The sequence below is a fragment of the Leptosomus discolor genome, chromosome 10 (assembly GCF_034619465.1).
Source record: "Leptosomus discolor isolate bLepDis1 chromosome 10, bLepDis1.hap2, whole genome shotgun sequence".
NCBI lineage: Eukaryota > Metazoa > Chordata > Aves > Leptosomiformes > Leptosomidae > Leptosomus > Leptosomus discolor.
This window is the reverse complement of record NC_141400.1, coordinates 19,599,415-19,627,209: the sequence shown is the minus strand read 5'-3', so window position 1 is coordinate 19,627,209 and position 27,795 is coordinate 19,599,415. Positions and strand designations below refer to the sequence as shown.

General features: G+C 46.3%; 1 protein-coding gene across 7 annotated transcripts; it reads left to right on the top strand.

The window, feature by feature from the left end:
- The first annotated feature begins 780 nt into the window (after window positions 1-780).
- On the top strand, window positions 781-27,795 carry ACSL6 (acyl-CoA synthetase long chain family member 6). Of its 7 annotated transcripts, none has more exons than XM_009953903.2 (20): window positions 781-1,002; window positions 2,240-2,354; window positions 3,944-4,008; window positions 4,443-4,544; window positions 4,689-4,788; window positions 5,335-5,513; window positions 6,056-6,088; window positions 7,061-7,112; window positions 11,926-11,999; window positions 15,004-15,081; window positions 17,569-17,703; window positions 18,803-18,937; window positions 20,738-20,833; window positions 21,692-21,764; window positions 23,144-23,232; window positions 23,805-23,921; window positions 24,160-24,303; window positions 25,079-25,180; window positions 25,397-25,468; window positions 27,655-27,795. In XM_009953903.2, the coding sequence occupies exons 1-20, from the start codon at window positions 808-810 to the stop codon at window positions 27,793-27,795; spliced, it is 2,097 nt and encodes a 698-aa protein (XP_009952205.1). In that variant the 5' UTR covers window positions 781-807. The 7 variants fall into 7 exon arrangements, with proteins under 7 accessions (XP_009952205.1, XP_009952204.1, XP_009952207.1 ...); XM_009953902.2 differs by lacking the exon at window positions 15,004-15,081 and adding an exon at window positions 14,869-14,946; XM_009953905.1 differs by having other exon boundaries at window positions 790-897.

Below are 27,795 nucleotides of genomic sequence, written 5' to 3'. Positions count from 1 at the left end.
ATCGCGGCCGGTGGGGCTGCAGGGTGGGGACACTGTGGTGGCGTGCTCTCAGCCTGATACCCCGGCACTCCCTTATCCCCACTCTGCAGTCCCTTGCTGTTTCTTCCAGGAAAAAATTAAGCGATGAAATGAAACTTTCCTTGGCTTGAACCACCTGTAGTTTACCCTGTTGTAAACTGTAAGGAACTTGAAGTTGAGAACGTGAAGCTGGCATAAAGGCAGAAGGTGGGGTTTCAGAGCGTGTCTGCACGGCGTTTCACATGCAGGGGCATGCTGCTTTGCCCCACTCCACATGAGCCGAGGGCTTGTGGCTGGAGCTGGTGCCGTGCTGCCTGACCTGGCCATTCTGCTCACCTCTGCCAGGGTCTGCAGCCACCACGCAGCCCCGGTCCTGCTCAGGGAAGGCAGAGCAAGCTCCTGGCAGCCCTGAGGGTAGGGTCGTAGCTGGATCCCAGAGCTTGTCTCCGCATCTGTCTGCTACAGATAACAGCAGTTCCGTCCCCTCATGTACAGTTGTACTCCATTGTCTTTTAGGAGTGAGCTGCCTGCTCCTGCTCACCCTTCTAGGGATGTTTTCTCCTTTCTCTTATCTCTTCCGTAGGTGCTGTTCACCTCACGTTAAGGTGGCCGGTGGTAGGCAGCCCCGTGGGTCAGCAGAGCGGTGTGTTTGCAATGGCTGACAAGGGAAAGCCTGTTCTCCCCTTCCCGGGCTACGCAGAGCCCCGTGCTGGCTGTGCCCATCCCGCAGCGTGACCTGACTGCATCCTTCTGGCTCTTGCAGAGTTTGCCGTTTCCCTCGCGGAGAAGATGCAGGCTCAGGAAATCCTGCGGAGCCTGCGGCTTCCCGAGTTCGATGACCTCAGCCAGTTTTTCCGCAACCTGCCGGCCACGGCGCTGGTGGGCATTGGTGCCTTTGCGGCCGTCGTCGCCTACTGGTTTGCCAGCCGGCCCCGGGCCGTGAAGCCGCCCTGCGACCTGCGGATGCAGTCGGAGGAAGTCGAGGTGAGACCGGGGGATGCCAGCGGGAAAGTCTGTGTTTCACCTGAGGGTTGCGTGCCTAGAAATGATGCCAGGCGGTGCTCTGGCTTGTTTTGAGGGCTCCCCAACCTCATCTTGAAATCAGTCATGTAGTGCGCTACACCAGGGATCACTTCACTCCTTAATTCACCTTTTTCTGCAAACTGGAAAACTAGAATACAGCCCATTAATTAATCTATTCTCTTAGATTTTCAGTAACATTTTGGTCTTAGCTTTGCTTAACTATCCATGACCAAAAATTACAGGAGCTGCCATTGCATAGGAGAAACCACTGAAAGGCAACAGCTGATAAGATCAAATCAGCTGGCGCTTCTTCTGTGTGCCCATTACTGAGTTGGCTGCTGCAAACTTTGTAATAAGAGGAAAAAGCAGACCCGAAGCCATGCTTCGAGGCTGAGGAGTTATTAATTTCCATGCTTGCGAAAGGTTTTAAAGTTTAATGAAGCTGCTCTGTTTTAAAGAGCAGAAATATTTCTGAAAATTGTTTCCACTTAATAACTGAAAGTGTGATGAGAATTTTTAAAGCCTTTTGCGATGTCCCTTTTAGAACGTCATTGTCTTTAATTCCAGCAACTTTTTAAAAGTGCAGGAGGAATTTACATTTTCCAAGACAGTTTTCCCCTGTGGTCAGGGCTTTGGTGAGACTTTCTTCTGGCTCACAGCACAGTCCCAGTTTGGTCACTCTCGCCCTGCCTGCCTTCCCTTGCCTGCTCCTAAAACACCCCTCTGAACCCACACATTGGGGTCTGCAGTCCGGCCTCTGCTTTAGTCTGTCCTTAGTGTTGGTCTAGATGTCCTCGAGAAGGTGCCCGTGGTGCCAGTCCTGGAGGCTTGTGGACCCCTGAGCAGTCGCTGCCCCCAGCACATCCGCACTCTCTTTCTTGCAGATTTGTAATTCTGCTTCAAGTCTCCTTGGGAAATAAATACCAACCATCTCCTGTGGCAACGAGCCGGGTCAAGGGCTCCTCTCTGGGCAGGTTGTTCTCCATGTCACTGGGGCACTGAGGTGGACATCCCACCTCTTCCATCCCTCTGGGTGTTGGGGCAGGAACACGGTGGTGGCTGCAGAGGTCTCTCCAGCATTTGGGAGCGTGCTGCTTTATGGTTCAGTGTTTCCTCATCTCCTGCCCATGGGGTGGTACTGATGGCTGTATCACATCGTGCCATGTTGTGTCACACCGTGTCACGTTGTGTCGCACAGGGCCTGGCCGGGGCGCGCCGGTCGGTGATCGGGGACAGCCCGCAGCTGCTGACGCACTACTATGATGACGCCAGGACCATGTACGAGGTCTTCAGGAGGGGGTTCAGCATCTCCGGTGAGAGCATGGTGACAAGGAGGCCTGGGAGCAGAGGTGGGGAGAGGTGGAGGACCAGACAAAGTATGGGAATCTTTCAAAGTGTGAAAGGTCAAATGAGTGTAGCGGCCCAAAGGGTGGGGGTGCTGAAAAGCTGTGGAACAGAGAAAGTGAATGGGAGACCCAACTGATGTGGGAGGCCCAGCAACTGGACATCTTGGAGAATGGGGGACCCAAAGAGTGGAGGTCAATAGGGTGGAAACAAAGTGAAGGGAGGCCCAGAGAGTGGGAGGCCTGAGGGACAGAGGCCAGGGAAGTGGGAGATCCAGAGAGTGGGAGGTCCAAGAAGTGGAGGCCAAGGAAGGAGGAGGCCCAGCGAGGGGCAGGGCGGGTGCCGTAGCTTGCGCTGCCCATGGTGGTGTGGTCACCGCTTTTGGAGCGTGGGGGTTATAATTAGGGTTATTATTTGCAACGTGCATTATTTCGCCCTTAATGCTGTTGAATTTGACTGTGCAGTCTCTTGGTACCACGAGATCTTTATGCCACCACTGGCAGACAGCTTCATGTCCTGAATTCTGCAGCATCAGCAAAGTTCATCGCACATTATTCATTTCCAGAACATTTATGAATACATTAAACGAGGCTGATCTGGGCATAGAACTGTGGAATCCAACAGAGCTCTTCCTCCACAGCAAACACTGCTACTTATTTCTGCTTTTTGCTGCTTTTTTATCAGTTAGTCACCCAGCTTACCTTTTATTCCACAACAGGGCAGGCTAAGGGACTCTGCCAAAAGCCCTTAGGAGAGCTGAGCGTGGTATATCAGTCCATCCCCCTCACCCCATGATCAATGGTACCATGAAAGAGCTTGCACACACTTGCGAGACATCATCTCCTGCTCCAAAAAGCCAGCATGACTCTTCCCTGCTCTATCATAACTATTTCTGTGCCTGCCGCTTACAACATCCCACCTCGTTGAACACAACAATTTCATTGCCAGATTATTATTTTCAGTATCTCCAAAAGCCTCAGTGGAATTGCAAATATTCCACCCTGCAGGACAGGGGTAAATAAATAACTCAGTAGGTGTATGGAGGGATGGATCTTGTGCAGGTAAGCACTGTTAGCAAATTAATTAAACTTCTCAAATATTGTGCTGCACATTGTTTTACCCTCCTCCAGAGTAGGTTGTGCTAAAAATAGCAGTTTTCACTTTGAAATGTTAAATCAAAAGGCAGCGAAAGCAGTGGGAGCTGGTGTTTGGGATGAAAGCCCTCGTCAGACACTAATGCTCACACTACCTTCGGAAAAATGTCTTTTAATGAGGCTGTTTGGGGGCAAACCGCTGCTGCCCCCTCTGCAGCTCAGGCAGGAGGACTGAAGCGACTGTTTTGGAGATCCCAGCAGCTGGTCTCCCGTTACCTGCACTCGTGTGTTTGATTTGATCGGGCTTGCCGTGAGCTCTGCCCCAGGAGCGAGAGCCAACCCTGATAGCAACTGATTTACTCTTGGAGGGTCCTCCTGCAACCCCGTGTCTTGGTACTGGGCAGAGCATTAACTCCTGGTGCTGCCCCCCCTGTAACTCCGTCCTCCCTGCTTGTGTTTTACAGAAAACGGCCCCTGCCTGGGGTTCAGGAAGCCCAAGCAGCCCTACCAGTGGCTGTCCTACAAGGAGGTGAGCTGGCAGTGACACCCCTGCAGAGTCCTCTCCCCCAGTGCTCTCACCCTACCTGGCAGAGGAGCGGGGTGTTGAAGCACCCATCAGTACCACGCACGTGCTAGACCGGGAGGATGCCGTGCGAGGGCTCTCGGTTCCCCAGTTGGGCACATCCCAGCGTTATATCCGTGTGTTGGCTTTTGGGGACTGGCTCAATGCCACGAGCCCACTCTTGACAGCGGCACTGACACACACCAAAGCCGTGAGGCCGTGCCAACCAGAGGTCAACTGTCAGTCAACTACGGGTGGCTCATGATAACATCAAAAATCGGGCTTTTGGATAGCAAAATCAATCATTTGAGAGCCTCCCTGTGTAAGGCTAAGTCTTTGCTTAGTTTGGTGTTGCTGATACTCCTCTTTTCTTATGTATTGTTTTTCTCTCCAAATTCCAGGTGGCTGAAAGAGCAGAAGCTCTGGGTTCAGGTCTTCTTCAGCAGGGCTGCAAGCCATCCACAAAGCAGTTCATTGGAGTCTTTGCTCAAAACCGTCCAGAGGTGAGATTTTAAGTTCAACTCGATGCTGTATTAATAATGGTCCTGACTTGTGAGCTTGCTTTATACCTGAAGCTTGTTCTCAAGTGTGTTCAATCTGCTCCCATGGCCCCCTTCTCACCTTCATGCTTCAATGTCCTCCTGCAGTGGATCATTTCCGAGCTGGCTTGTTACACCTACTCCATGGTGGTGGTTCCCCTCTATGACACCTTAGGTCCTGGAGCCATTCGTTACATCGTCAACACAGGTAAAACCGAAAATGATGTAATCTTCTCAGAAATCACCTTTGTTGCTCAGAACGGTTCATTTTCTTCTGCTTTCCGAAAGACGGGTGATTTTACTCATTGAGTGTCTTGAAGTCACTTAGAGAGGTTTCTGGGGAGCTGTGTCCCCCCTTGTTGGGTCAGGGCTGTCTCTGCTGCACTTCCCACGTGCCCGGTCGTGCACAGCCATGGATGGGGCTGCTCTGGCTGCAGGAATTACTCCATGGCCACCCACTCCTGTGGTGCTTCATGTTTTGCCTCCTAGGTTTTTCAGCCTACGTGGTGAGCAATTTTAGTATTTTGAACTGAATCCCAGAATAACTGTAGATATCAGCTACAACTTTGGCACTGATTTAGGTTAGCTAAAATTGCAGTAATTTTCTAAGAGAAATGTATGTTATATTCTAGGATTTCTGAGGTTAGCCTGAAGTGAGTATCAGAACCGACACAATGCTAGCAACGAGCCAGTAGCTAGTCTTGCATTAAAAAAGATGTACTGTCAACAAGTTGTTTGGTTGCTTTTCTTCCAGCTGACATTTCCACAGTCATCTGTGACAAACCCGAAAAAGCCAGAATACTCCTCGACCACGTGGAGAGGAGAGAAACGCCAGGTCTGAGCTCCATCATCCTGATGGACCCGTTCGAGAAGGAGCTGACGGAGAGGGGGAGGCGCTGCGGGGTTCGCATCCAGACCATGCAGGAGGTGGAGGTAAGTTTGCTCTTCCTCTCTTTTTACTGTATTTTGTAGTTTCTGTAAAAAAATCCAAACAACAAAACCAAAAAAACCAAAACAGTAAAATATACAGGGACTTGTGAACTGCGTGGTAGGTTCAGTGTCTGGAGAGCACAAAAGTGCAGCTTGTGGCTGATAATATTGACGCACGGCCCAGTGCAGTGGCCTTTTAGAGTTTTTCCTTGTCAATAGGAGAGCCAACATTTCAAACTTTCCTGCTTAAATAAGATACCAGCTGCTATTTAAGCCTGGGAAGGGGGGTTGCTATTCGAGACGCTGCCTTACACTTTGTGAGAGAGCCTGGATGCAGCTCAAGCGACCCAAGCGCTACTTGAGATCCAGGGATGGCATTGCGGGTAGTGCAAGAACCTTTGGATAGAAAAGATGACCTAAGTGTTAGCCACAAATTTTTCTGCTTTAGCTCACACTCTCCCTCAGTAGCTCGCAGATTACTAGCGAGTGGGTTAAACCACAGGAATTAAAGTGGAAATCATTTTTGTCACTTTAATCTCTTTCAGGACTGTGGCCGTGAGAGTCGGCATGTGCCTGTGGTGAGTGTTGGCATGATGCTTTTCCCACTTAAATCACAGCTGAGTGTGTTACCTTTTATTTCACTGACCAGAGAGGGAGAGGTTTGCTCTGGGCAGAGGTAAGCCTGCATGTCTTCAGTGCCCTGGGACCCTCTCCCTGTGGGTGGCAGTGGAGGAGCCCAGGGACTATCACTACCATCCACTGGAGATGTGCAGTATTTGCTTCATACCCTCCTCCTGAGACACTTAACCGAGAGAGTTCATCCTTGCTGAACATGTTAATGGGACAGTAATTAAATGCCATTGTTAAGCCACAGTAACTCCACTAAACCCAGGAGGCACCAGGGGAACGTGCTTGCACCCTTGGCTTTCCAGTGGGGTTTCTACATCTCAGAAACACTGCTTGGAAGTACTTCTCTGGGATATTTTTGGAAAATTGCATTGATGTTTTTCACTGCTTGCTCATACTCATGCAAAAGCAGCCTCTGATTTTCAGGCTGCTTATTTATTCATTTGTGACCCAAAATAGCACACACACACAGTGGTGCTGAGAATCCAAAGATACCACTGGAAATGGGAGCAATCAGCAACTTCGGGAAGTTGTCCCTTGGTGTGGATAACCACACGGTTCCAGAACTTATCTGGAAATCAGTAAATTGTTTAAGTTTTCCCACAGACCTACAGATATAGATGGTGCCTCTGAGAATCCTAATTGCAAGACAAATATTCCATCAAAGCCTTCTTATACTAAAGCATGCCCTTAGTGCAACTGGAGCAACACATAGGAGAGGAATAGAGTCTGCATCAACTGAAGAAACCTGATAAAAAGAGTTCTATGATGGTCTTTTATATTTGCCAAAGGGGATGAAAGCTTTTTATGGCAGATCTGAAATGTAATTGGTCTTATCTTTAAGTTTACACAATGACAAGTCTACCGTTGACCCTTCTGCATTTGATTGATGTGTTTTTCTTATTCTCCTTGTGTATTTCTAGCCTCCTCGACCAGAAGATCTATCAATCGTCTGTTTTACTAGTGGCACTACAGGTAAAAGAAGAGGCATTTTAATCTTGAAATGTGAGAATAGATTATCAAATTATTAATAACACCTCCATATGCGCAAATTTGCTGTTATACCGATATGGCAATGGTATTTCTATGCATTTTTAATATGTAAGAATATATATGTATATGCATTTCTGTAATAACGATATATTTATTTTTCACTTGAATTCCCTGACATACACTTTTGGCAGCACAATTTTCCAATGGTCTGGAAATCTGCTGACGTTTCTGCTTCCCATATTGCACTGTAGTTGTGAAGTCCTTGATTGATGGGTATTTACCTTCAGCAAATGTTTAGGGTTTTTTTTTAAAAAAAAAAAAAAAGAAAAAAAAAGAAATGCAGGTCCACAGCTGGGGCCCCACATGCTGGGGCGGGCTCGGGGACGAGCCTGGGCAGCCCACGCTGCCGGTACTCACACGCCGATGGCCCCTTTTTCTTGGAGAGGAGCAGCATCATGTTCCTGCCTGTTCTCAGCAGACACAGTGCTTTCTCCTCTCTCCAGACCCTCGTTTTCATACAACTTGCAGGAATTTCCTACCCTTGGTAACTCAACCTCCGTAACATCTACCAAAAAGCTGTACATGCAGGCAGCGCAGATGCACATGCTCGGGAAACTGCTTTTACACTTACCTGCAGGGAAGGACCATGCTCCAGGGAGCGCTGGAGCAGCTCTTCCAGGTTCACCTGTGCTCTCAGGATTGGTCCTACCCCAAAACATCCTCAATTTGGCCTCCGCTCGTCTAGGCAAGCAGAAGATGCCGCTTGACACCAAGCTGCCCTCCAAGAAGGGAGTCGCTTACGCTGCGAAGCCTGCAGAGTGCAAAGCCTGCAGGTTAGGCTGAGCAAGAGGAGGCATCTTCATCTTCCACCTCCTGGAGGAGACTTGTGCTGCAGATCAGGTAGGCAACTGCTGTATCAACTCCAAGTACAAACTCAAAATACATTAAAAGGTGTTGTTTTTTTCACCATCATGCCTTGCTCTTAGTTTCACTGTGTGAAAGGCTCTTTCTCAGCAGTGGGAATTCCTAAAAGGAAAAAATTGAAGCCGGTGCAGGGCAGGGACACCACGGCAATGCACGCTGCGAGCACCAGCTGCGCCAGTGCAAAGCAGCAGGGCACAATCGGGAATTGCGGGAAACCAAAGGAGCCGTGCTTGCCGATGCAGTGGGGCACAGTTTGCTCGCGTGCATGTTAAAGTGCAGAGCAATTCTTTTTTCAAGTCACTCTTTTGTTGACATTTGTATTGCTAAATAAGAAATTCTGAATAGAGAAGGGGGTTTATTTTATTTTATTTATTTTTTAATGCAAATGCAACCATGGGCTGGTTTTTTACTTTGTGCTTTCCTCAGGAACATGCCTGGAGTTACAGAAATAAGACAAGCAGGGAGTTCACTTGCTTTCTCCCACCCAAACCCAGAGATTTCAAATTCTACAAACCATCTGCAAACAAAACTCTCACGGAGCAATGCTTTGTGAACCACCAGCCCATCCTCTGCTGCTGGAGGACTTTGCACATAATTTTCTGGCTTCTCCAGGGTTTGCATCAACCTTCTGGTCTGTTTTCCATGTTGCATTTAGACATAAAAGGCTTGGCTTTTTTTATAGCCCACGTCAGGATATTTTTAATGCCCAGATTTAGAATTTTCTTCCAACGGATATGTTCTGAAGGGGTTTTTCAATTCTGAAGAGCTCTAAATATTTTTTGTGTGGTGTGAAACAAATCTTAGCTATAGACTTTGTAACCTGGGACTTGTAGAATTGGAAATAAGTTTAGCTGTTTATATAGAAAAAAAACAACCAGAAGCAGACTTTAACGTGGGCTTTTCTTTGATAGGATCAGATGTCCAAATGCCTCCGCAAGGAGAAGGGAGAGGCTGAGGTCGCTGAGCTCAGATGACAAGACCAGCTTCCATTGTTGCACCAAGACACGATCGGCGCTCAGAAATGGGCCAAAGGCACAGATGTCCCCAAATCATCAGGATACAATTTTTCATGCTGCCTACTCCAAAGAAGTAGTTGTTTGTTTCTTCAAGGATCCACCTGTAACTGATTGGATAAAAATTACTTCCCAGCAGTTTCTCGCAGCCGGCCAGTGCATATCCCCGACTGCCGAGGGTCCCGGGAGCAGGAAAGCCCTTAGGTCTGAAAGCGCTGATGGATCACACCACCGAGTTAGTGCTGGAGCTGCTACTTGAAAGACCCATTTAGCGACGAGGAAAAGGTTCTTCTGTTGCTTATGAGAACTGTCAAACCAGTCTGGCTTCAAGACAAGGAGAACCTGCCGTGCCCTGTCCACTGACCCGGATCGCGGTGCACCCACTTCCATAACAGGAGACTCCCAAGGTGTGTCTTCATGAGGAAATTCAAACTGGAGAGCAGTGTTACAGATCTAGCATTGATTTTTTATTTTTAGAATGAAAAGCAGTACCACTGCCAACCTTTTCCTCTCAAAGCGGTAACTCTGGGAAAGGGCTCACAGCAAGGGGCATCTGTTTTGCTGGGTTAACTCTTAAAACAGAAGAACTAAAAGAAGGTCAAAATTTACAGGAAAGCCCCAGCCCAAAAACCTGTAGCTCCCCCACGGCAGCACGGTTTGCTCTCCTGATGAAGGCTATCCTGGCTCTAACGCTGCTGCTCTGCTTTGGCGCCGTTAGCACTGCAGCCTGCCCGGGATGCTGAACCTGCTGCAGACAGGACGTGGAGGAAGGAGCCAGGATGTTCAAGCGGCTTCCAGGCATGTCATGGTGATTTGAGTAGAGCTACTGAATTTTCATTAAAGTCAGAGGTGAAGTAAATGAGTCTGAGGTCTTGAAGTATCTAAGAAATCTTCTCCAAAAGTCTGAAGAACTGTCTCAAGGTGCAGGAGGCAGATGCCGACGCGGAGAAACTTGTGCAGTGCTGCAGGAGTATGGCTGCTCATAGAATTGCAGAGGCTGAGCACGCATATTTGGCTAGACACGACTAAAATAACACGAGGAATTTCTGGGTCGTTGGCACATATTTACAACTGACATGGGTTCATGGAGTTTTCTGGAGGTCTGGATCCATGTGTGCACCCAGCTGTGAAAATAAGCGCCTCAAAACAAAACCTGCCTGGCTGAGCTGGTGCCTGCGAGCCCATCCGTACAACACGTTAGGACAGGAGCAGTTGTGGTTGGCAAAGATGTCAGCCCTAGGTTCATTTCTGAGCTGCCGATGGGACGAGTGTAAGGGAGCCCAAAATAGCCTCCTGTGCACGGTGCTCACCTGCATTCAGGACTGGATTGCTCAACGGTACTTGGGACAGCAAACGTGGATTTTCAGTAAAATACATTGTGTTCAAAATGTCCTGCTTTGGCGCAATAAATGCATGAGACAATTGACACTTTTGTTTGGGCCTTTATTTAAATTATTTGAGAGACTGGGTAGAAGTGATGTCAGGGAAGCTGGCAGGGCACGGGGCTCGGCACCGTGGCTCCTGGAGGGGGGCTGAGCCGGGCTGTGCCACGTGGGGGCTGCCAGTGACGCAGCCTGCAAACTGCTCTGAAACGGAGAGGATTAAGCACATTTTGCTGTGCTGAAACCGAATCACAAAACACTCTTTTCCCCTTCCTAATCTGAGGAAAGCCAGAATGAAGTTCTGGCCGCTTTCCAATTTTGCGAGGCTGTTGCATCCGTCGTTAACAGCATCACAAAGCTCCTGGGGGCATCCCTGCGCCCGCCGTGCCAGGGCCACGCAGGGTACCTGCAGGTAAAGCTCCTCTGATCTGCTTCCGCGCGGCGTAGCAGGAACTACGCTGCAGTGGTGTGATCGAATTAAAACAATCTGCTTAAAAACACGCTGGAGAGAGAGAGGCTGGCACCGTAATCTTTATTCGAGCTGAGCTACACCTTCTTTTCAGAAATAAACCCTTTGAGGCTGATGACAAGGGACAATGCTGTGACAGGAGGACATGCAAAGCCCAGCGTGCCTGTGCTGCAGGCAGGGCGTTTTGAGAGGGATCCTCTGCTCCAGTTGGTGCACTCGGAGGTTTCTACCTGCGCGTTTGCTGCGTAACCAAAACCTCATTTTGGCGTGCAAACGGATACGAAATCCAGAAATTGTACTACAGTGTGAAGGGGGATGCTCAGCTCGGAAAAGAGGGTGAAAAAGCCAATACCGGCAGCGTGGAGCTGCCAGGGCAGGCGGGCGGCATGCTGCAGGGGCAGGGCCGAGCACCGGGGTGACAGGTTGAGGCTTTGCCAGCTCCCTCCGCCTGTCTCTGGGACACCTCTGCTCTGCTGCTGACAATGTCGATGACTTCTCTTCATCGCAGTCTTGTAGGGTCTTCTTGTAGCCCGATTTTTACCATGGATTACCTGTTTTCTGCTTTATTTGGGTTACCCAGTGCACTGGCTAAGAGCTTAGCAGCCTTTTAAATGGAGCTCGTTGGTGTGCAAGACCATTCTTAGTCAAAATCTGTATGAAATAAATCCTACCTGGAGAGGCTGGGAACGGCCAGCCAGGTCTGATGGCCCCACTCACCAAGCGGCTCCCTCCGAGCGCTGTCATAAATTGCAGTTGGGCTATTTCTGGTGGAAACTGTTGTTCAGAGTCTCCAATAGAAATATTTGTGTTTACAGTATCATTATATTCGATTTTGAGTATTGCAGTAAAGGCTTTTGGTGCATGTTACTGCACAGAAATGACTGCGCAAACTACAAAAGTTTTAATAACTTAATTTTTTTAACCATTTCCTCTTTAGGTTTTTTTGTTAAGCTTTTGGAAATTACCTACCGGCTCATCTTTTAAAATCACTCTTTGTTTCCTTTCAGGAAACCCCAAAGGTGCTATGCTGACTCATGGGAACGTGGTCGCTGATTTTTCAGGCTTTTTGAAAGTGACGGAGGTGAATACCCTGATGTAGAAAACGTTGCCACGTGCAGAGTGTGTGGGTTAAGCTGTGCCCCTGCACGGGCTGGAAGGGTGCTCTTGTAGATAAGAGGTGAAATCGCTTTTACTCAGAAGGCCAAATCCATGGAAATTGGAGCAAGTCTGAGCTTGCAGCACTGGAGGGCATTAAATTCCCTTTCCAGCACTGGTTCCCTGGCTCTGTAGGGCGCAAAGTGCTTCTGAAGAGCAACGCTGGCTCCTGTAAATCAATTAATTAACTCCTTTTGAAGAATTAGGAGAGCAAACAAGCCCTGTACAGTTGCAACTGGTGCTTGAAAAAGACTGCAGGGTCCACTTGTGCTCTTTGTGTCCCATTGTGCCCATACAATGCCCCTATTTATGTGAAAGCTCTCTGCATATAAAGCGTATATCTATATAAGAACATAGAAGTTTTTGGCAAGAATGGTTAATTTCATTGATATTCAACTATATCTCAGTTTCTGTTACATGTATTTTAAAAAAAGCATAGCACTGGCCAAGTACCCATATAATATGTTTCATGCGACGTGTAAACTTGTATTTAGAAACGATATAGGAAGCAGAATTGCTTTAGCACAACATATTAAGGATTTTATACAGCTCGTACCTAACAAATACAAAGAATCTATTTTTTTGTAGCGAACAGGCAATTCCATAAAGTAGCGATGCGCACATGGGATGGACAGTCTGTTACCTTATGCCCTTTGCAGGTGCTGAAAACACCGCACTTTTATAATCTTAATCCTTAAACTGAGATTTCCAGACCACTATTGTAAAGAAACTTGGACACGTGATGCGAGAAATCCCACAGAACTCACGTGCTCAAGTATTTGCAGGGTTGTGACTCCTGAGATTTGCAATATGAAACGCCAACGTAGCAGCTTGCTGCCGCGAGCCCTTGGGCTTCGCAGCGCAGAGCTTTTGCTGGGGTCAGGGGCAGCACGAATGAGAGCTGATGCGTAGATAGGTCTTCAAAGAGCAGGAGTATTGTTTTTGAAAGAGAACTAATTTAGAGGGAGCTGAGGGAACTTGGCATTTGCCAGGACTGGCCCACAGAAATGGATTTAGTGTTCGCTGACAGCAATGGGACTCTTTGATTAAGCTCAAAGATATCAGGTTGAGACGCAAGTCTGGTGAAAGTGGTTGTAAATTCGATAGCTTCAGTCACCAGCGCATTGTTGGCGAGAGTGTAAATGCCCGTAGCTGGTCCAGACGATTAGGGCAATGTCTAACGACAGTAATGGAATTGAGCAAAGTGCAAAATACTTGCAAGTAGCATAAATTAATAAAATAAAACCCCCTAAAGCTGAGAAGTTCTGTGGATTTGACGTTTACGTGCTCTGGTGCCAGTTTTGCTTAGGTCAGTGACTTTTTTAAGTGAAATATTTTCTGAAGCGAACCTAGAGCTTTATTATAAGGTTCTTCTCAAACGCCAAGAAGCTGTTTTCATTTTTACATTTAACTGGCCAGCTGTGCCAACTGTGAAATACTATTCAATGGCATCATTTTGGTGCAATTTAAAACCAAATTAGTTCTTGTCTGAGCACTTAAAGCAGTGGGGATAAAACAAAAAAAAAACAAAGCAGCACAGCTAGTGACGCTAAAGGTTTTACATTACTGTGCCTGCAGAAAATGAGAAAATTTCTATTTGAAATAATGTATAAACAGATCTGCAGGCCCTGATGGCTTAATTCAGACTGACAGGTAAAATAATACGAAATGGGATGCTGAAAAAGGCCCACGTGGTCAATCATGTTTGACTTCACTAGGTAATGGTTGGGAGGGCACACCCAAATCTGACTTGCCCAGATTTAACTTCAATAAAATATTCCCCGAGGAAGAAACTCCTGTGCCTCCACCCACCGCTGTGTCCCAGGTCACGGGCTATCGATTCCATCACAGCAGTGGAGATGCAAAGTGGGTATAAACTGCTAATACTGTGAGCTAATAGATTTTATACCCATTTTCCACTAACCACTGGCTTTGGTGCAAGTTATTGGGTAATCGTGCTTTCAGTTTTTCTAATCCATAATACTATGGCAAGCCTTACCCTTGGAAATCCGGGTAGAAAGGCTACTTTTCTCTTGGGGCATGGATCAGGTAAGGCTCTCAGGGCCTTTGTTTATTCTAGCCTGCAAGACAGAATGAAAACCTTGGCAAACTGACGATTTGGGTCACTTGTATTTTTTGCATAATTTGTCCAGCCTTCTTTTTCTTCACTGCACCTGTCTGTGGGGCAGTGATAATGCCCTTAAAATCACATTTTAATCAGTTCAAATGATGAGAAACACTAACAGAAGTCATTAATTTCTGCAGCTGAAAAAAAAAATCATTTAATTCTCTGATTCAAATCAACGATTAACAAAAAGAAGAGAAAATCTACAGCTTTGATTCTAGTAACACTATGAATCCCTGATGGGCTCCGTGCAATGTGGGAAAATGACGTGCCTGTAGAGCCCCGCTGGTTGCCAGGAGGCTCCTGTGGCTCTGCACGCAGCTGAGAGTGCAAACTGTCGTCCCAGCACCTCATGGTAGAAAGCACAGAATAAAAAATTGGGTTCTCTGTCAGGGTGAGCCTCTGTGTGGATACGATGTGCCTCCTGCCGTGGAGAGACCTCTCCATTGCCCTCTGTGTACATCTCCGTGCTCTTTACTCCTTCTGCTAACTGAGCTTCATTGACGCTGTGGCTTAACGCTTCCCTTCGTACGCTGCTCCCTTCCTCTCTCGACAATCTTCACCCTTTTGCTCCTCTGGTGCCATTTTTCTTTTTATTGTTTTATGACTTTCTTGTTGTCTTCCTGTCAGTGTTTCTTTCCTTTCTGTCTCCCATGCCCTTCACCTGCAGAAAGTGATCTTTCCGAGACAGGACGATGTGCTCATCTCCTTCCTGCCTCTGGCTCACATGTTTGAAAGAGTTATACAGGTAAGAATCCTGCCTGAACTGACGAGGCCTCGTGGGGCTCCTTGTGTTTTCTTCCAGAGTCAGTGGTCTCCTACTTGTGAGGATGTACACATTTCCTATTTGCCTTTAGCACACATGTTTGAGAGAATGGTACAGGTAAGGTCCTAGTGTCAGTGGAAATCATCTTTTTCCACGCCAAAAAAAAAAAAAAAAAAAAAAAAAAAAGAAAGTGAATAAAATACTAAATAACCAGCAATATCTTGTAGCACTAAAAAAGCTTGTACTCCAGAAGTGCCACGTGCAGAACACCAGGGCCCGGCCTCTGGTCTTGGTGACACAGCCATGGGTCCAGAGCCATTACAGGAGAGTGTCCCAAGCTCTCCAGCTTACACCGGTGGCTCTGAGATTTGAAAACAGCCCTTTGACAACGAGCAGAGACTGCTACCTGCACAATTTTGGGGGCAGCTTTTCAGAGCACTCTAGGATGAGGTGTCACGGGAGTAAAAAATAATTTCGTGCCATTTTCTCCATCAGCTAAAATCCTTTTTTTGCATAAATAACCAGATCTGCAAAAAACTTGCAGACACTGAAAAAGAGGAAACTAAGATCATGGTGTGACACACGTGATCCTCCTGGCAGGGCAGCATACGGTGGGCATTAACTGGAAGCCAGCATTCCCTCAAAATAATGGCAAATAGAAGTGCTAACTCGTGCCAGCCCGCAGAACTGACTTTTCACATCTCTTTTGGAAAAGACAGGGGATAATTCGCTCTGCGATAGGTCTGTTAGGCAAGTCAGAGGAGACAATCACATCAGTTCTCCCGGCCTGAGAAGCTGCGAACTAAAAACCGGCCCCATGTGTGAAGATTGTATCTGGATTCAGTTGCAGCTCTGTACGTTCTCAGGGAGGACCATTTCAGGCTGAAAGAATACTTGTTGAGTCAGACAAGGCTCCGAACAGAAGCCTCTCACTTCTTAGTAACATCCGTGCCAGAAATAATACATTCCGCCCTGTTAAAAAACTTGCAAATTGGAAGTGAAAGTCCATGTAAGATTCGGAGAATTACAGCACAGCCTCTCTTCACTTGTACAGCAAGCTGGTCAGGATGCCACCACTATTCAGGCAAACTGCTTTGCCAGCAAACGAGAATATAATTAGTAAAAAGGCATCTGGTTGGGGGAAAAAAATTAGAAACGTTTAAAATAACCTCATTTCACAGGATGTTGCCATGTTGAAAGGGGCAGGCCTCCAAAGGACGTTCAGGTTTATCCTCTCTGCTGAAAAAGCTTATTAATATCAAGATTTTTTACTAAAAAGTCATTTTCAAAAGCAAGCTGAACAGCAAGCACTGTGTCAGCTTCCCTAGTTTTAGACAACATCATTAGTTCCTGGAACTTACCATTAAAATTGTACAGATAGGTTCTTTAAAGCTAAAAATTTCTAGTAGTTATAATTCCCAGTGTGCACGCTGATTATATTTTCCTTTTTTTCCTTTTTTTAATTCATGTGCATGTGCAGTGTAAAACACAGATTTGGCAGTATGATGTTCCTTAAACTCACATCACACGGGTAAAATTCCTGTGGTTTCAGTTCTTGGAGACAGTCTTGATAGAGCAGTGAGAGCATTCTGGTCAGTATCATAGATTTTTAGGAGTAGCACAAAGAGACTTGGGTGTCTCTTAAGGAATTTTAAACTGGTTTAGTTCTTTGGGGGAGACAAGTCCACCAAGGGGAGCTGATGTTCTCAACGTACCCCTCGCAGAGCTCAGAACAGTGGTCCGGGCTCAGCTCCTGGCATTGCGGGCGCTTTGCTGCGGATGCCTTCTGCTTGCACACCAGAAGCAGGGTTGTGATGCTGGTCTCCAAATGCTCTCCGGTGACAAAATGCCAGCTCTACCAAGTTAGTGACTAGTCCTCTGCGGGGTTACTGGCTACCGGAGCTGCTGCCTCAGCTGCCAGTTGGCTCATCGCAGGCAGCCTGCCCTGCCCCACCCCGCACATCCAGCTCTATTTCGATCCGATTAAAGCGGTCTGTTTTCTTTCCAAGTAAAAAACTTGTGGATCTGGAGTTTCTACACCAGTAAAGCACCTTTTACGGAGTGGGCTTCTATTTCTGGGATACAGGACCAGGCACTATATTGCTAACGTAGTCTATATTGTTGTATTTAAACAAAACTAAAGTATTAACATCTAAAAATCGGCTGCCGCTCAGTATGTTTTACAACGTTTCTTAATATGCATGCGTTTATTGACAATGGGTCCTCGTGCTGTGAGCTGCTATGGTAGGTCTGGGCTTCAGAGGAGAAGTTCAGATCCAGAATTTGACCATAACTCGGCCTTCTCCATCCCCATAAGCAGGGGATGAAGGGAAATCCCTTCTAAAACCTTTGGTTCCTTGTTCTTCCAAAAATGGTGGCAAATTTGATGGATGCTGAATTGCCCGTACTGAAACGTGCCCAGAACTATCCGTACATTTCTATTCAGTGCAAAATTTATGGTTACGTTTATATCTATTTCTAAAGCCCCATTTTTGTCTTGCTGAGAATAGAATTTCAGGAAAGGCACTTCTGCCCTTGGGAGGGATGCTCTGCTGTGGGAATTGAAAGCAAAGAGGTTACACGTGTTCTTTTTTCTTCCATCAGTCTGTAGTGTACTGCCACGGCGGGCGAATTGGGTTCTTTCAAGGAGATATTCGTCTCTTATCTGACGATATGAAAGCATTGCGTCCAACCATCTTCCCTGTCGTGCCGCGGCTGTTAAACCGAATGTATGATAAGGTGAGTTTAATTTTGCTCTTTTCATAATAATGAAGTTTATGTCCCTTTAGGACTGTGAAAGAATTCCCTTAGTCATGGAGATTTCCTGAGCAGATTGTGCTGTTTCTGCATTACTGCAAACACATTCGTACCCTGTGTAACTGATACAGCTGCTCCAATCTGTAAGTCTATATCGTGTTGCTTCACGCCGGCTGCAGACACGGCTGCTGCATGGTGATATGAAATCCCTCTGTATTAGCCTCTTACCCTGCTCTCACCGAGGTTACTAGTGACATTTCCAGAGACAAGGGGTTTTTTTCATCACAGAAACACCCATCAAACCTGGATGCACTAGGACTTTTTCTGTCCTTCAATCAGTTTTGGAACTTGGATCTCTCTTCCTGGTGGCAATGACGGCTGAAAATCAGGAACTGCAAAAAGAGTATGAGGATTTAGGCAGTGTAAATGTGAGGCTGGCTTTTGGATCTGGAAATTTTTAAAGTGAAGAGATGGTCTTGAAAGGTATTTAAAACAGGCATGTCTGGTCATCATGTTAAATCTGTTTGACCAGCTGGGAATATTTATTCCTCAGAAGACTTATCCTCTAAAGAAGAGCTTAAGCACAACCTACTGATTTAATTTTTCCCCAAGGTCAGGACTGTTGGTTCAGGGTTCTGGTGCCTCGTTAGAGGGGTGGGCCCTGGGGGTTTCTCGTTTGTGGAGATGTAGTTCATGCTGGTGCCTGATTAAGCTTGGGTGAACACAGCCCTCATCACCCATCACTGACACTTGCTCCGGTACTCAAGTTGCTCATTCCTAGTTGCTCAGATTACATGATTTCACTGAAATTATGGAAATCATTTAGAAATAGCAGTCAGGCAAACCTAGTCAAAGCCTACACTGTCCTCCTCTCTTTTTTTCCCCCCCAAAGGAAGAGCATGTACAATAAAAACGGAGCAAACCAAACCACTCTGTTTTTTCCCCGCTACCAAAGCCCCAGTGCAGGCTTATTGAACCGTCCTGTACCCTGCCTGGCACAGGCAGAGCTGCGTAGCTGGGCCGGTAAGAACAGCACTTGATGTTTTCTCTCTCTCGGGGGCCGTGCCCCGCGCTCCCGCAGATCTTCAGCCAGGCAGACACGTCCCTCAAGCGCTGGATTCTGGAATTTGCTGCAAAACGGAAAAAGGCTGAAGTTCGAAATGGGATCATTAGAAACGACAGTTTGTGGGACAAACTTTTCTTTAATAAAATACAGGTAAGTGATTTAAGAAGTGAGTCTAAAGTCAAAGAACTGTCATTTCTTTTCACAATGACTGGTTTTCCTTAAAGTCAGTGTGGCTGCTTGCCTGGTTTCGCAGGCAGAAATTGCTACCCGCTAGCAAATAGCAGACTGAAAAGTTGAATAGAAAAAGGAAACGGAGCACAGTTTGTTGTTCCACAAATTTTTGCGTTAACTTTTGCCACGTTGATTTTTATTTATGTATTTTAAATACCATGCACAAGATGCCAGAATTTCAGTTCTGTTAGGGATAGTTTTCCAGAGGGGAAGGGAGAAACACAAGGCAGACTATGACAGCTTTTCCCACATTCCTCCTTCAGCAGCACTGAGAAATCACCTATTTGCAGAATAACGCCTATTTTTTGGCAGCTCTCGGATACAAGCTGTGCCCCTGCACAGGCACCAAGGAGGCGAAGCTGCCCAGAAGCAGGATTGTAGCCTCTGACACCAGGGCTGCTGTCACCTCCTTCGTTATTTGGGTGCTCTGCCTTGTGGGGACTGGGCACCCGCTGCAGGCTCTGCCCATGCCCACGGGTGAACGGTTTCTCCCCAGCAACAGGTAGGGGAGAGGATTGCGTCAAACCTACCCCTGTCTCCTCCCAGTGGGGATGAAATTCTGGAAGGTGGTCAGGAAAAGAGGAGTAACTGATCAAAGAGGTGTTGCTCCAGAGCTTTTTGCAAATTCTCTACAGATACAATTTGACTTAGGGTTGAGTTTCTGTTGGGCATATTCAAAACTGCTTTTTTTCCTAGGAAAACGAGAATGAGGGTGTAGGGAAAACCACACCTGTAAATTACAGTTTAGCAAGAGGGGAAATAAATCAGAATGCCCTGCTGTGTGCCACACAACTCCTCAGTAAAAAAAAAGATTAAATTGGCTTTAAACCAGGTTTTTCAGGCTCTGTATTACTCCAGGATGCTCTGATTACTTCATTTTTTTAATTGGATAACTATCTGGAGACATGCCACTTTATTTATAACTAAAGAAACTGACTGTCCTTTTCATCTGCGGATTAGTTGTCCTCAGCGTGCAAAGACATCAGAGTTCACACGACGCTGACAGGGGCGCAGACATGAGGCAAGCCAGGCTGCATATTGATTCAGGATCTGGCGAGACGGGCAGCCTCAACTAGGAGTTGTTTCCTTTTGTGCTGGGTTTTCTTTTTACTTTTAGAATAAGAAGGAGGAAATGAAAGGGGGGAGAAAGAAGCAAAATGCAACACAAGAATTGGTGCAATACCCTCCAGAAATATTGGAAGGTCATTTGCCTTAGAAAAGGGACAGCATTCTTTGAGCTGGCTTGGGAGCCAATTCATTAACAACGACGAGGTGCAAATAAGCAAAGCAAAGCAAACTGGGGTGGGGGGGAAGAGTGTTTTTTACCCAACAGTTCCCCAGAGACAGATAATAAGCAAAGAAAACTGGGGTGGGGGGGGAAGAGTGGTTTTTACCCAACAGTTCCCCAGAGACAGATGTGCTTCCCGCAAGCCAGGGCTGCCTCCCTGCAGGTCTGCAGCCTGCCCGGGGAGCAGGCAGCCACAGGAGTCGAGGCCAAGCAGCTCATCCCCCTGACGTGGGACTCTCTTAAGACCCCGCTGGCTTTTTATCCCTAAGTTAAGATTCAGAGCTGCTTCACATTCCCATAGCACGGCTGCATCTGTTCTAGAGAGACCGTTTTGCGCAAGCTCCGCGTACGCAGTACCCGCGGACGCCGCCGGTTTTGCCATCTGCAGAGGCTGGTGATGCTTTCTTTCGTTTCCCCGCGCTCTCGAACAGGCCAGCCTCGGCGGGTGCGTTCGCATGATCGTCACGGGCGCTGCCCCTGCGTCTCCGACCGTCCTGGGCTTCCTCCGCGCGGCCCTCGGATGCCAGGTGGGCTCCCGCGGCCGTCCGGAGGTGTTCATTTACTGGGAGCTACGGAACGTGCTGCCTTTCAGAAAGGAGATGGGTCAGAGCCTCAGAAGGGCAGTCAGGACAGCTTCACCAGGACGGACCCACCAGCAGTCGCTGGGCTTGGGGCAGACACAGCGCCCGGGGGTCCCTGGAGCTCGTCTCCTGCAGGCGTGGGGCTGGAGGTGAAACGACCGGTGGCCCTGGGATGGCAGCAGCAGGCAAGAGCTGCTTTTGCTGTGGGCAGCTGCCAAAAAAAAAAGGCGTAGACTCACCCCACTCGCCTTTCAGCACTTAATCGAGTATGTGCAATTAAATATGCTCATGCCTGGGCTAGGAACTTTGTTACACGAGGTTTATTCTATATATAAATGGAGAAAGATGATCTTCAGATGGCAACTAAACCCACTTCAGACCTCCACTGTGTTATTTATCTTTGACTGGGAAGTCAAGAGCAACTAAAAAGCCTCATTCAAGAGGCTAAAATTAGGTGGAAAAAAAAAATTAAGGTTGTATTTTCAAAATATCCCACAAAAATACCTTTTTCCCCACTAATAAATTTCTCTCGTAGAGTAACATACTTCTTGACTCAAAAGCTAAGTGCCGAACTTGTCTTCTCACTATTTGCAGCTCTACAGAGCCGTGTTAATTCAGTCACGTAAACAAAACTTTGTGTACAGTGAGAGCCAGGGGAAGTGTCCCTGTGTTAAATGCGCGCCTGTGCACTGCAGCTGGCAGGATCAGCTCACCACACTGTGCAACGGAAGGCAATTCTGGGAATTTTATTCTGCAATAGTGAAATCATCTACGTTGTTTTAAAGATACCTGTTTCTTCGTCAGGTTTATGAAGGTTACGGCCAAACAGAATGCACAGCTGGCTGCACCTTTACGACCCCAGGTGACTGGACATCAGGTAACAGTTTGCTTCCAGAAAGAAAAGAAAAGAAAAGCACATTTCTTTAGAAAATTCTGGACTGTAACCTCACAGGGTGTTAAGCAATGTTCGCTACCATGCGAATAATCCTCAGCAACGGCGATGTTCTTGGAAGTATCAGTAGTCCAGAAGAAATATGCAGGGATCAGGTGTTGGGCACGTTTGCCTGGGGAGATTTGGAATTGTCCCTTGAGCTGTTATTAGCCACACTCTCATCTCTGCACTCCTGGCCCTGTGAGTCATCTCCAGAGCACTGGAGCTGAATTGAAAAGAATGTTTGTAATAATGAAATGCTGGAACAAAGAAAAGATTAATAAATTTGTGTAGTTAGTGAGCAAATCCAGGCTTCAAATACAGATCCACCACTATTCAATACGTTATATACTTCTGGCTTTCAAAACATTTGAATCTTGACAAAATCAGACAAAAATTATCACTAAGCAAGATTCAGCTAAGACACACAAGTACTGCAGCTTAACTTCTTCTTAATATATTTATATTTATGTTTTGAAATGGCTGTCATACTCATTCAGATGAATACTAGTAGGAAACCTGGACATCGGATATTAACGGGTGTGGCCAGTTAAACATTTCCTTCTTTCCAACCAAGATTTTCCACGGCTGGAGAAGAGCACACGCTTTCTTCTCCCAGCACAAGTGGCCATCTCTTTGGTTCTCTTCAAACCAAACCCAGCCCTTTGCAGATACTGGTCAGCACTGGGCGAAGCACGGCTCCCGTGCCAGTGCCCCATGCTCATCCTCGGTGCGCTTCGAGCCGGCTCCTTTGCAAAATGAGACCAGTCGGCGGGAGCTGCAGCGCACGAAGTGCTGTGACACAGAGCTGGGACTCCTCTCTTTCTAGTCCATCTTTCCTAGGGGCTGTTTCTGGGGGAAACAGGGCTGTTCCGCACACGGCGGCGCTCCAGCAGCGCTTGTTGGCTACAGCGGGTGACATCCTCTCTCCAGCTTTGGAGAAACTATAGGGGTGTGGGGGGGACGCGTTGAGCGTCACGCCACTGCGGTTGGTATTCCCAGGTGATTACAACAACAGGGGTCCAGAGCTTTGTGTGCTTTTACATTGAGTTAAGCTTAAAAAAGGGTTTAGTCCCTTACAGGGAAGGGAGACACGGTCTGTATTTCAACATGTTTGAAAATAGGGTTTATATGTGTCCAAATAGGAGGTTCGAGTATTTAGTCTTAATGGTGCAAAACCTTGAACAAGGAAGTTATTTCTGCACACAGACACAGCTCCTGCAAGAACGTCCAGTGTATCTACAACTATGCAAGCAACTACTAATCAAATGCTAATTATTGTTTATAGGAGAGATGACAAGTGACTCGATAACTTTGATTTCCAGGTCATGTAGGAGCCCCTTTGCCCTGTAACTTAATCAGATTGAAGGATGTGGAAGAGCTGAATTATTTTGCTTCCAAAGGCGAAGGAGAGGTAGCAAATCACATTTTTATATCAAATTCTCACTAGTTAACACTGTATGAAGTAGTTCTGTAGTTATAGAAACGTTTTACCTTTGTAAGGTGCATGGTTGCAGATGTGCTACATATCACAGTCAGGAAAGGAAAATGCCAATTCAGCAATAGAGCAGCAAAGCAGTAATTAAACAGGGGCTGTGGCAGTTCTTCCAGCCAATGCCATGCCTGATTATTTAACAGTTAAGGCTAAATTAATTAGTTCAGCTAAGGAGAGCTGAATTGCCGTGCTTTCTACATTGCTGTTATTTCTATATTGCACATAAATTTAGCTTACTGAAATAACTTTGGTTTTTTGGACTGCAGGCTGAATGCAAATCAGCTTCGAGCAAATCAGTTTTGAAATCGTATTTCCATTAGTGTGGAAAAAATCTGTAGGTAATTTTGTAACACGATGTATTTTAGTTCCGTGGAGCACAGTCAATAAGTCAACCTTTAAAATACTTCAATTTTAGCGAAATACTACTTAGCTTGTTAGTATTTACAGCAGAATAATAAAATAATTTATCAGCAACTCTGACTGTTTTGCAGATATGTGTGAAAGGACCAAATGTTTTCAAAGGTTATCTGAAAGATGAAGAGAAGACCACAGAAGCACTGGACCAGGAGGGCTGGCTCCACACTGGAGACATTGGGAAATGGTTACCTGTGAGTACTGACCAAATGCTCTATTCTTATGACAATTGTATTATTCCATGGAGACTTTCAAGCACTGAACTTAAATTTCCAGGCAGATACATCTTTACAAAGGGTTAAGTTTATGTTTTGCAGAATAAGGTCGATACGTCAGTAAAGCATTTTCTGGCAATTTAAAGAGCTCTGTTGAAAGCAAACCGCTCACTGAGTCTCTGTGGTTGAATCACTTCTCATTTCTTTCTCCTCACAGAATGGGACTCTTAAAATTATTGATCGGAAAAAGCACATATTTAAACTTGCTCAGGGAGAATATATTGCACCAGAGAAGATAGAGAATATCTATATCCGCAGTGACCCTGTTGCCCAGATCTATGTCCACGGAGACAGCTTGCAGGTAAAAACTAAGTTTTCAGAAAATCTTATTTTGTAAACAGAAGACAGGGAGCGGGGCCTGAAGGAGGGGAAAGTGTGAGCAGATCACATTACGTTTTGGCCCTGACGTCTCCCTCCTGCTCTGGAGCTGGCTGCCAGCCACGCAGGAGCTGAGCTGCTGGTGTGACCCTAAGCAGCTTGCAGGATGTTGTGGCCAAAGATCAAGCCTTTAAACTTGCTTCAGTGTCACCCTTGGGGTCTCTAACGCTTTCCTTTGCCACGTTGCCTGTGATAAGCCAGACGAAGGCAAAGCCACTGCTGCTCCACAACCACTGCCTGCCCGTTTGGACCAGTCTTGTCCCGTTTATTTGTGTATTTATACAAACACGTACAGCTTCTGAAACCACTGCAACTCATCCCTCTGCATCCACTGACCACAAACGTGAGGTTTCCCTGGGCATCGGAGTTTGCCCGAGACCCACAGGCCCGTGAACTGCATGTGTGCAAATGAGATGGGCTGTGTTCTGCTCTGTGAAAAAAGTAATTTATTTAATGTTCAAGCAGAACACAAACCCAACTGAAGATGTTAAAATTGTTGGCAAATACAAAAACCATTTTATGTGAGGAAAAGGCAGAGACACCAAAACATACCTCACTATGACACGTTAGCAAATTATTGACATAATTACACCAGAACTGATAAACACACAGCAAATTCAACCAGGTTATGTACTCAGTGTAAAGCCTGAAACGTTGTTCAGCCTTTGCCTGCAACTCTCCTTCTCCTTCACCTACAGGCCTTTCTGGTGGGGATTGTGGTGCCCGATTCCGAAGTTATGCCAGGCTGGGCAAAGAAAAGAGGGTTTGATGGAACATACGCAGAACTCTGTAAAAATAAGGTTTGTCTTTCTGTCTGCCACAAAGACGTTTTTTCACTGCAGTATAACCTAGTTGGGGTCCATGTCTACTATTAATGATCTCAGTGACAAGAATTATCAGCTATCGATAAGGCACTTGAACTTTACTCAGAAACGCGTTTTCTTGATGAACGATGACATAATTGCATCTAAGGTTGACTCAGACACTTCATGAGGAATTTATGTGTTTTAACCCAGGAACTGCAGCAAGCCATAATGGAAGACATGGTACGGTTAGGTAAGGAGAGTGGACTTCATTCCTTTGAGCAGGTAAAATGAAACAATTAATACATTATTCAGTGCGGTCAGACAGGCAATTTGTCCATTTGTGTTGAATGAGAATTTGTCAGCATTTTTTATGTTACTGCACTACAATCTTTTCGGAGAGAGAGCTTTATTGCTGGCAAGTTGTATTTGCTCCTTTGAAAAATATATATGCTGCGATTCTGCTTTCCATTCGTGCTTGAAATTTGAATTAAATTTAGTGAAAGTTTTGGGTGCTGAGGTAAAAATCTAATGCAGGGACATGCATAACCTCCAGTCTGACAACCAGAGGTCAAGATAAGGACCTAGAGAACTCTGGTTCTTCTGTCACTGAGAGCACTGCCAAGAAACTGGGTCACTAATTACCATTCTGATAACTGACCTAGGAAATGCTGCTGGTTTATTTCTTTTCAGCCTGTGCACTAATTCTTTTCTGGTGCTTCTGTAAATATTTCTGCAACAGAGCCACAAACACTTCAGAAGGACAGATCTGAAATCAACCGTGGATTATGTAGCATTAAAAACACGGTTAAAAAAAAAAAATCCACCACATTTTAAAATGTCAAATGCTTATTTCTGTTAAAATAATGAACAAATTAATCATCGCATATAATTAGCAAGTGCCTTTTTGCTTTTGTTTGGACCGTTTCTGGCTGGTAATTCTATCTGAGTGCAGCAGAAGCACTATTACACATAAACTTCTTATTCTTCATTTCTCAGTTACATATGCAAATGAAATGATAGTATAAACAACTGAATTTAAAAATGAAATTCAAGATAATACACAGTTTGTGATGTACTGTCTGTTGTAATAAGCCTGGTTTGCTCCTGCCATAGTCTTCACGGTACAAAAGATCCTCAGCTAATCTATTCTACCAGCAGTTTGCATTTAACAAAAGATAAAAGTATTGAGGGAAGCCTTGCCAGCTTTCTAAAAGTCAAGAAGAAACGTTCCACATTTCAAAACTAAAGGGCTTCAAAATTAGTATCTCTGTAATCTTAAAACTGAACTTTGAGCCAGATATTAGGGCTATTGTTCTTGTGGGATGGGATCTCCTGTATGTGGAAGAGCCGCTCTTCATCATCCCTGTCCTTGTCTGCAGTGCCAAGGGCCTGAGCTTGGACCTCTGGCTTGGAAATGGTGACTCTGGCCTCTATAACCAGTGTGCAGCTCCTGAAAGCCAGTGCAGCAAGCGGGGAAAGCATTAAAAGCACAAATGCTGATTTTGTAAAGGGCATCACTGGGGGAGGAACTGGGCCACAAGGCTTGCAGGGGAAAAACGAATCCCATGTCTAATGGGAATTTAAGAATTGATTCTCAGTCTATATCCCTGCAACCCCCAGTCTAACAAAATGCAAACCAGTCTGGTTTGGGGAATCAGGAAAGCAGCAGATGGCTGGGGAATTTTGTCTTACATCAGTGGACTGCGACCAGTCACGCAGCAGTTTTCTGCTTTCTCCCACACCAGCACTCCCATAAACACACTGGAAGGAAACGCTCGCTCCCATCTGCGCTGCCAGGCTCCCCGCTGTGCTCAGAGACACCGCCGCTAACAAGGGCAGCCTTGTATAATCCTGTTTGCCTAGGCTGAATGATTTTATATCATTTTAATTAGCTAGTAAAACGCCATCGATTCTTCTTTAGAGATGATCACCGCGTACGCCCTTTGTGCCTGCAAAGCTTCATGATTATTTTGCAAGACGGAGTCAGCGCTGCACGCTTTCTTTTGCAGTTCAGTTAGGACGATGCTCCCTAGCACGACGCCCTCCCTCCCTCCCTCCTCATCTCTTCCAAAGCCTTTCAGCCGTGTGAAACTGCAGTCACAATATCACATATGGTGACACTGTCCCTCGCGCTCTGTCTTGCTGCTTTTTGGCCTTGGTTTCATACGGAAAAGAGGTTTATGTGCTCGCTCTCTCAGAGATCTCCCTTCTGCGCTGGCTGGCTGTCGGGTCAGTGCAGACACAGGAGAACAGGCAGGAGAGCGGGGAGTGCTGAGAGGTGGTGGAGGGATTTAGTGTCACCTTGGAAAACCTGGGCAGGTGAGGAAAACCCTGGGGACCTGGTGGAAGGGTCCCCTGGGCTCCAGGCACAGCCAGAGGTAGCGGCAGCAAGGCTGGCAGAAGAAGTTAGGCTTATCGAGTGTGATGCCTGTAGTTTTTGCTATAAATATATCCCTCTCTTATTTTAGGTCAAAGCCATTTACATTCACTCTGATATGTTCTCGGTACAAAACGGTTTGTTGACACCCACGTTAAAGGCTAAGAGACCCGAACTAAGAGATTACTTCAAAAAACAAATAGAAGAGCTATATTCCAGCATCTCCATCTGA

Excerpts from the sequence above, each read along its gene's own strand:
- ACSL6 (XM_086471161.1), top strand. The coding sequence starts at position 808 with ATGCAGGCTCAGGAAATCCTGCGGAGCCTGCGGCTTCCCGAGTTCGAT. Across the intron at positions 7,113-11,925 it reads TTTTACTAGTGGCACTACAG|GAAACCCCAAAGGTGCTATG; the intron begins GTAAAAGAAGAG and ends GTTTCCTTTCAG. Across the intron at positions 12,000-14,868 it reads GCTTTTTGAAAGTGACGGAG|AAAGTGATCTTTCCGAGACA; the intron begins GTGAATACCCTG and ends CTTCACCTGCAG.